The 9377-nt window shown below is 49.6% G+C and overlaps 1 protein-coding gene across 4 annotated transcripts in view; it reads left to right on the top strand.

Annotated features, from left to right (window-relative positions):
- The window catches only part of Man2a2 (mannosidase alpha class 2A member 2), a 21479-nt gene extending 12108 nt beyond the window's left edge, over positions 1–9371 (top strand). Inside the window, exons 21-25 of one of the 4 annotated variants that reach the window (XM_023710554.1) lie at positions 2831–2964; positions 3235–3315; positions 4962–5156; positions 5260–5370; positions 7270–9371. In XM_023710554.1, coding sequence (XP_023566322.1) covers positions 2831–2964; positions 3235–3315; positions 4962–5156; positions 5260–5370; positions 7270–7422 — 674 coding nt within the window. In that variant the 3' untranslated portion in view covers positions 7423–9371. The remainder of the gene's footprint in view (positions 1–2830; positions 2965–3234; positions 3316–4961; positions 5157–5259; positions 5371–7269) is intronic. The other 3 variants (XM_023710559.1, XM_004623309.2, XM_023710573.1) reach the window with 3 other exon arrangements.
- Positions 9372–9377: the final 6 nt, after the last annotated feature.

The following is a 9377-nucleotide window of genomic DNA, read 5'->3' as shown; positions in this document are numbered from 1 at the left end:
TATATATATATATATATAATGATCATATTCATCATAGGGAATTTGTACCCATACAAATTGATGTACTCTGACATTTTTGGCTGCCCAAAACATTTTTGACTCAGGGATTCGATATGCAATCCAGGCTGGGTTTAGACTCACTATATAGCCCAAGCTGGGGGCCAGGGAGATGGCTCAGTGGAATTAAGCATTTCCCTGGCAAGCGCAAGGGCCTGAGTTCAATCCCCGGTTCCGCCAAATAAAAAAAAACCCAAAAAACAATATAGCCCAAGCTGGCCTCAAACTTGTGGTGATCCTCCTGCCTCAGCCTGCAGAGTGTTGGGATTATAGGCATGTGTCTCTACACCTGGCTCAGTGTAATTCTTTTTTTTATTTTTTATTTTATATATATATTTAGGACAGAGTCTACAAGCTCTCACTACACAGATTGGACTCATAGTAATTCTCCTGTTTTCAGCTTCCCAAGCACGGGAATTATAGGCTTGTGCCACCGTGCCCAGTCTTAATCACTGTCTCAGTGTGCTCCGAGGGTGGGGCTGGGCATGCACGGCAGGCTGAGGATCGAAACCCCCCCATCCCTGACCCTGCATCTGCCTAAGCAAGTGCTTTAATCTGTTGAGCTATCTGGCTAGTCCTGCCTCAGTTTAATTCTTAAGAATGCATCCAAGCTGGACCTGTTGGCTATGCCTATAATCCCAGCACTTGAAAGGCTGAGGAGACAGAGACAGAGACATAAAGAGCAGTGCAAATTTGAGTCCAGTTTAGACTACATATTGAGTTTGAGGCCAGCTTGGAATACCTAGCAAGACACTATGTATTCCACCAAAGCAGAAGGGTGTGAGGAGCCTTGGTCTGGAGACAAAGCTGGCAGCTGGGTAAGCTGTGGGTGGCACCCACAGCCTGGTGGTCTCTGAGGCCCTTGTTTCCCTGGCTATGGGACAAAGGCTTTGTGCAGGCTGAGCTCAGTGCCTCCAGGGCTGGGGGTGGGGCCTGAGGAGGAGTGTGACCATGCCACCCTCTGCGAGGAGCAGCTGGCCTGTCTGCCTCCTGACTCCTGGTTGTTGCCAGAGTCCCTGCCCCTCTTGGGTTGTTTTTTATTTTATTTTATTTTTGTGTTACTGGGGATTTAACTCAGGACCTTGAGCTTGCCAGGCAAGCGCTTATTCTACTGAGTTATCTCCCCGGCCCACATTTTAAAATTTTATTTAATTTTTATTTTTCTTGGGTTGTTTTCTTTTTTTTTTTTTTTTTTTTAATTTTAGTTATTTATTTATGTGTGTGTGTGTGTGTGTGTGTGTGGCCAGCTCAGCCCACCAGGGGGCGGGGCTGGCTGGCATGTGGTGCTGGGGGATTGAACCATGGTCCCTGTGCTTTGATAAGCTTATTCTAAGTAGGTGCTTTAGACCACTGAGCCATCTCACCAGCCCCTTGGGTTGTTTTCTATACAAGGGATCCATTTCAGTGTTTGGGGTTCCTGTGATAAATTACAGAAGTCAGAATGAGGGCTGCAGAAATGATGAAGACCTGGAACCTGGGTGGCAAAGGGGTGTGGGCTTTCGTCGAGAGAGCCGGAAAAGACAGGCACAGTAGTACACATTTGTGATTGCAGCACTCAGGAGGCTGAGACAGGATGATTCCGAGTTTGGGACAGGCCTGGGCTGTATATTGAGCCCAAAGCCAGCCTGGATTATGGAGTGTCTCCAGAACAACACCAGAGCTCAGGAAGGTGCTCACCCAGCATCTGTCAGCTTCACAGTGAGCCCCTTCTGCGGGCACATTCCAAAACGCAGAGGAGGGACTGAAGCAAGGCTCAGTGGCAGAGCATGTGCCCAGCCTGTGTGACACCCTGGGTTTGATCTCTAGCATGGCAACAAAAGAAAAAAGCAGAGATGAGCCAGGATGGTGGGACACATCTGTACTCCTAGCATTCAGAGGGTGAGACAGGAGGATCTCAAGTTCAAGCCCAGCCTGGACAATTTAGTGACTTAGACCCTGTGCCAAAAATTTAAAAAAAAAAAAAGTGTGAGTCACGCATGGTGGTACCCAGTAGTAATCCCAGTGCTTTGGGAGGGCAAGGCAGGAAGCAAGTTTGAGTGTAGCCTGGACAACTGGACAATTGAAAATGTCTCAAATTAGAAAAAAAAAAATTAAGGGAATAGGATAGGATATACCTCCATGGGATTGAGCTCAGTAACCCCCAGTATTGAAGGGGGGGCAGAGAGACAGAGAGAGAGAGAGAGAGAGAGAGAGAGAGAGAGAGAGAGAGAGAGAGAGCGTAGAGGTGGCCGGCAGCCATCTGTGCTCCCCAGGGAGCCCCGAGGCCTCTGAGCCTCTCCCCATCCACCGCCTGGTTGTCCTCACCACAGCCCAACTTCTGACAAACGAGGCCATCAGAACTGGCATCTGGCTTGCTGAGCCCCTGGTTGTCCTCTGCCATGTAGAGCACAGGTAGTTTGAGTCATAGCCCTTGAAATGTGGGCCAAGGAGGGAATCTTGGGCCACCTGGCCTGGTGTCACTCTCAGTGCCTCGCTTGCTTGCTTAGTTTGTTTTATGTGACCAGTCCAGGTAGGGTTTCCTGCTGGGGCTCCTGGGCTGGGGCCTCACTCCTGAGTCACCAAGTGTGGCTACACTTTCTGGGCCTGCCCTTTCCTCATCTGTGAGACAGGTACACGGGGCCACCGTCTCTCAGCCCTCCCAGCCTGTTTCCCAGCTGCCTGAGCTCCTGGTCTCCTGGGCTTTTTCTCGGGTTGTGTCAGACTCATCCTGGGAAGCTGGCAGCTCCAGGGTGGGGTGGGGTGGTAGGCTGGGGTTCACTCCTTCCTCCCCCAGGTCAGCTGGAGGTGATCTTGGACAGGCGGCTGATGCAGGATGATAACCGGGGCCTGGGCCAAGGTCTGAAGGACAACAAGAGAACCTGGAACCATTTCCGCCTTCTGCTTGAACGTCGAACTGTGGGCAGTGAGGTAAACCTGGGCCCAGTGCCCAGGGGCCAGGGCAGGCTTGTCACAGGGTGACCGGGGGTTCCAGCCTTGGGCTCAGGGAAAGCACAGCAGAGCAGGGCTAATTCCGGGTTATGACAGCTGTCTGCATCTCGCTGACCATCTCATGCACCCTGCCACCCCCACTGTCGCCTGTGCCCATGTTGTCTCCCACCTCCCTCTCTGCTGCCCTCCCCTGCCCCCCTAACCTTTTACTCCTCCCCACTCATCTCATGGCTTTCTTTGCCCCACCAGCCTGGCTATTTCTCCAAACTGGCAGCCATGCTTAGGGGCTTGATCTTTCCCAGCAGCAGGAGCGATGACCGAAAGGTAAGGGTGGGTGATGGGAATGCCCAGCAAGCTGTCCCTGTAGTTGGAGCCCACGGATTGGTGCCCTGGGCCCGTGGCTCAGCCACACCCACCATGTAGACACTGAGCCTGTGCAGTGCTAGGAGCTGAGACACACGGTGCTGCTAGCCCTAGGAGCTTATCAGTGAATGGGACTGGGTGGAAATGGACGTGTGCACGCAGGTCCTGAGGAGAGGGTCACGGTGGGGGCTGCAGACATCACAGAGCTTGGGCCAGGCCTGGCTTTGACTGGGTGGCAGGCCCAAAGACATGGGATGGGGACTAGCAGAAGGCTTCTTCAGGGGGCTGGGGAGATGGCTCAGTGAATTAAGCACTTCCCTGGCAAGCGCAAGGGCCTGAGTTCAATCCCCGGTTCCACCAAAAAAAAAAAAAGGAAGGTTTCTTCAGTTAGACCAAATCTGTGCTGTCACGTGTAGTAGTCACCAGCAAATGGACTGCCCCAGTGAATTATTTAGTCTTTTTGAGATAGGGTTTCACTATGTAGTTCAGAATGGCTTGAACTCACTTTGTAGCCCAGGCTGCCCTCGAACTCGTAGTGATCCTCCTGCCTCAGCCTGCCGAAGGCTGGGATTACAGACATGCACCACCATGCCTGACTGTCCCGGTGAATTAAAATGAAATAAAAAATAAGTTTTTTATTCCTTTTGGGCACATTTCATTTCTCATGGTCCCAAGTGCTACCATTTAGAAGTACAGATGCAATGAATCTCCGTGCAGGAGGCTCTGTGGCTAGTGCTGGGCTTGAGCATTGTAGGGTGGATGGGCCAGCCACAGTGGCCATGAAAGCCTGGCCACAGAGCCTGGGCACCTGGAGAAGGGCCTGGAACACCAGGCACCTGGAGAAGGGCACCTGGAGAGGGATGCTGTCAGGACTCTGCCGCAGTGAATGACCCCAGCTGCAGGCAGCAGGTCGACAATTTAAAGGTGATTCAAATAGGAAGTGTTGGACTGAGCCTTGAGTGGGCAGAAGTTAGGGTGGTTGTTAGGATGCTGTAGTGGTGGATAAAATGGGTTCAGCAGCACCCCGGCCCGATCAGGGGAAACGGAAGTAGATTCTGGGTGTTCTGGGGCCAGAATCATACAGAGAGCAGGGGCCTTGGAGGACAGTTATTCATAAGCCTATGAGTGTGGCATTGGGGCAGAGTCACAGTAACCAGGGCCTTGAGCACCAGGTTGGCACTATGGACCTGCAGCAGCCTGGGGACCCCAGAGGGCTCAGCACTTTCTCCATCAGATGTTCATCTCCCACCCTTCTGTTCCACTTGTGCAGATGGAAGGGTATATCAGTCTGTCTTATAGTCCCTGCCTGCCTGCCTACCTGCCTGCCTGCCTGCCTGCCTGCCTGTCTGTCTGTCTGTCTGTCTCTGTGATGGGAGATGTTGCTGATGAATGTGCTGCTCATGACAGCATCATGGAAGAAAAAAAAAAGTGGTCTCTCTGAATTGGGCACCACGGGACATAGCCACCCATCAAGGATCTGAGGTGCAAGGCCTGGTGTCAGACCCACTAGGAAGGCTCTTTGCAAAGGAGGGGACCTAGCTATGTGCTGTGCTGACCTCCCCTTCGCCCTCAGCCTGGCAGTGCCCTCACCCACCTCTTGGCCCCTCCTGTAGGTCCAGGATGACCGCTCCACCAGCTACCCGTCCCTCCTCAGCCATCTGACTTCCATGTACCTGAATACCCCGGTGTTCACCTTTCCTGTTGCCAAGACGCCATCCCCAGGCCCCAGTCTGCGTGCCTTTCACCCTCTGGTGTCCTCACTGCCCTGTGACTTCCACCTGCTCAACCTGCGCATGCTCCAGGCTGAGGTGAGTGTCCTGCTCAGCCTTGGCCTCCAGGGCCAAGTTCCAGCCTCTGCCCTGTCTCTGTGCCAGCCTGCCCTTCACTGCCCACACCCTGTCGCTCTCCCAGGAGGATAACTTGCCCTCAGCAGATACTGCGCTCATTTTACACCGCAAGGGTTTCGACTGTGGTCTCGAGGCCAAGAACTTGGGGTTCAACTGCACCACAAGCCAAGGCAAGGTGAGCAGGTCCACTCTTCTTCATATGGGTATCTGTTTTCCCAGCACCATTTGTAAAAGAAGCTGTCTTTTCTCTATGTATATTTTTGGCTCCTTTGTTCAGAGTCAGATGGTTGGGGCTGGGGAGATGGCTCAGTAGAGTAAGTGCTTCCCTGGTAAGCGCAAGGGCTGGAGTTCAATCCCAGTTCCGCCCCCCCAAAAAAAAAAAAAAAAAAAAAAGCATCAGATGGTGGTAGCTGTGTGAGTTTGCTCATGTGGCCTCAGTTCTATTCCATGGGTCAACCTGGTGTGGCAGTATCATGCTGTTTTTGTTACTGTGGCTGTGCATATAATTTGAAATCAGGTATTGTGATACCACTAGCCCTATTATTATTTAGAGATGCTTTGGCTACTGTGAATATTTTGTGTTTCTAAATGAATTCCCCCACCCCAAAAGAATTTTAAGATTATTTTTTCTAGTTCTGTGAATAAGGTCATTGCCATTTTGATGGAAATTACATTGAAAAAGAAAATGAGAAGGGGCTGGGGAGATGGCTCAGTGGAATAAGTGCTTCCCTGGCAAGCGCAAGGGCCTGAGTTCAATCCCCGGTTCCGCAAAAAGAAAATAAAATTACATTGAATTTGTACATCACTTTTGATAATGTTTTTGTTGTTGTTCTTGTTGTTTTGGCAGAACTGGGGATTGGACTTAGGCCCTTGTCCTTGCCAGGGAAGCACTTATTCTACTGAGCCATCTCACCAGCCCATAAATGAACTGGGTTTTTTTGTTTGTTTGTTTTTGTTTTTGTTTTTTCTTTTGGCAGAACTGGAGATTGACCTCAGTATTCTACTGAGCCATCTCCATTTTGACAACATGAATTCTGTACCATTAACATGGGAGGTCTTTCCACCTCCTGGTATCTTTTTCTCTTTCTTTCTTTCTTTCTTTCTTTCTTTCTTTCTTTCTTTCTTTCTTTCTTTCTTTCTTTCTGTATTTGGTACAGGGTCTCACTATGCAGCTCAGACTCATAGTGATCCTCCTGTTTTTAACCCCCTCAGTGCTGGGATTACAAGTGTGCACCACCACACTTGGGCTCCTCACTGGCTCAGCATGCCCTGGGGTGGGGCCTATGCAGCATGGGCACGGGGAACTGGGGATTGAACCCTGGTCCCTGCACTTGCCTAAGCAGGTGCTTAGTCCACTGAGCTATCTCGTTGACCCTCTTTTTGTTTCTTTCTTCAGTGTTCTAAAATTGTCATTGTAGAGGTTTTTCACATTCTTGATTAGATTGATTTCTATGTATCTGACTTTATTTGAAGCTATTATGAATGTAATTATTTTCCTGATTGCTTTCTCAGCTAGTCCATTATTGGTATATAGTAAAGCTATTGACTTTTTCCCCTCAGTACTGGAAACTGAACCTGGGACCTTTGCACTGAATTATATCCCTAGCCACCCCCCCCTTTTTTTTTAAACTTTGAGACAGAGTCTCACTAAGTTGCCCAGTGAGGTTTTAAACATGTGATTCTCCTTCCTCAGGCTTCCAGAGTGCTGAGATTGCAGGTTTGCACCACCTTGCCTGGCTAAGCTATTGATTTTATATCCTGCTATATTGCTGAATTCATTGGTAGCTCTAAATTTTTTTTTTTTTTTTTTTTTTGCATTATAAGTAGAGCATGATACGATCTACAAGCAAGGGTAATGTGAGTCTTCCCTTTCTGTTTGTATCCCTTTCCTTTCTTTCTCTGGCCTAATTACTCTGGTTAAAATTTCAAAGATGATACTAAAGTGTGGTAAGAGCAAACCGCCCCACATCTTGGCCCTGCTCCGTCTGATTATCAGAGAGAGAAGCAACACAGACACAGCATGGATTAGCTGGTGTGGTGGCACCCAACAGACCCCAGCCCTCCTCTCCCGCAGGTAGCCCTGGGAGGCCTTTTCCATGGCCTGGACGTGGTATTCCTGCAGTCAACCTCCTTGACCCTGCTCTACCCGTTGGCCTCACCCTCCAACAGCACGGACCTATATCTGGAGCCCATGGAGATTGCCACCTTTCGCCTCCGCTTGGGTTAGGGCTTCCCGTGGCCTCAAAAGAAGTTTGTCCACAGAGACTGCCACCCCGGGTATCCCATCCCGATCTGCCTCTCAGAACTGCGACAAACTGGGCTCTGCCCTCACTTTCTGTTTGTTGCTTCTGTGTTTGAGGCAACCCGCACACCCAGCCGTGGGCAGGTAGGGCAGATGCAGTGAGGTGTTGGAGATGAGGGCCTTGGTCAGGCTGGCCTATGCCAGGTTCTGCTTTGGGCTGAGTGTGGCTGCCGAGCGGGGCCCCAGCCTAGGCTCCCAGCCTTTTCCCAGGATGAGGTATAGGAGGCGTAGGGGCAGATGGAGGTTTAGTGGGTTGTGGTCCGTGCAGGTAATTATTGGAAAGGGCTGGCTCTGGTGGCCCTGTGGTGATCTAGAGGCTACCTGTTCCAGTGTGAGAAGCAAGATAAGAGTGGTTCTAAATGGAGACCCACGTTGACAGTGGGGTGGAGGAGCAGAAGGAATCCCTGTTTCTCCTAAGAGCCTGAGGGTCTCGCTGCTTTCTGAGAGTCTCTACTCTCAGTACCACTTGGCCTACATGCCCTGGCTTGCGGGGTGACTGGAAAGACTTGCTAGGCACATGGACAGGTCTTAGGACACTTGAGGTATCAAAACCCCACCTCAGACTGGCACTGGGTCTGTGTGTTGACTTGTGTGGTGGGGTAGTGACAAGGGCATGGGAAGGGGGGTCTTCCTCCCTACCTGACCCTTCTTTGTTTCCCCTTGTTCATCCATTGTCCCCCAAAAATCTTCCTGTCCTGGGGGTTTGGCCCTAGAAAGTTTTTTCCTAGGAAAGAAATCTAGCCTCTAAGATCCTGCAGGCCTGGGCAGCTTGACAGGGCATCTGGTGCCATGCCCAATGGGCAGGCCTTGGGGCTTCACCTTGGGCCCATCCTTGGGCAAAAGTGTTGTATTCCTGGCAGGGACTGAGGATATGCAGGCTAAATTAGGAGGCGACAGGGCTGCTCATGAGCTTTTATTTTAGCTGCAATCAATAGAGAAAAATTTGTAAGAGTCCTTTCAGATGCTGAAAAGATATTTGGTAACATTTATAACCTATCCCTTATTAAAACTCTTAGGAAGACTAGGAAGAAATATCCTAATCTACATAAAGGTCTCTCAGACATTCTAAAGAGTCAGACACCACAGGCATCCCATGAGAGTCAGGATCTAAGCAGGGGTGTGCTGCTGTCTTGGGGTCGAGGCAACCCAGCCTGCCATAAAGCTGATGAGGGGATAGGGAAGAATTAGATTCCATTATCTATAAACAGTAAAGCTGCCTATTGGCAAAATCTAAGAGAATCAAGAACACCTACTAAGAGCTTTCCATAATTTGATGCACTGCTACACATTCCTGTAAAGATCTCGGTTCTTCTCACTTCAGCCCATAAATTCAGTGTAATTTCAGCAAAATCGAATTACTTCTTGAGATTCAGCTGGTTCTGAAGTTCATTGGGAAGAATAAAGACGGGAGGAATGAAGATAGTTCTGTGTTGACGGACGGGTTTGGAGTGGTGCTGAGGTGTAAAGCGACTTGCCCTACTGGGCTCTCCAGAGGTCTTTCCTACAGGCACCGATTCAATCAGTGTGACAGACTGTATCAGACAGATGGGAGGGACAATATGGAGTGTCCAGAAAAAGATCCTAGAACAAAAGAATTTTGTATGTGATAAAAAGGATTTTAAGTGGGGGGAAATGGATTATTTAATAAACAGTACTTTGAGACAACTAGCTATTAGAGTTAGATCTCTACCTCAGTTTCCACAAAACTTACTTCTAAAGGGGAAAAAATAAAATGACAAAACTACTGAAGAAAAAAATATTTTTATATCTGTGATGTGGGATTCTTTTCTAAACATGAAACCTAAGAACCTAAGAGACATAATAAGGGAAGAAATAACAGTTTCTCTCTCTCTCTCTCTCTCTCTCTCTCTCTCTCTCTC

This window comes from Octodon degus, unplaced genomic scaffold (assembly GCF_000260255.1).
Source record: "Octodon degus isolate 3935 unplaced genomic scaffold, OctDeg1.0 scaffold00002, whole genome shotgun sequence".
Classification (NCBI taxonomy): Eukaryota; Metazoa; Chordata; class Mammalia; order Rodentia; family Octodontidae; genus Octodon; species Octodon degus.
The sequence above is the reverse complement of the archived record's forward strand: the minus strand, read 5'-3'. Positions and strand labels throughout refer to the sequence as shown.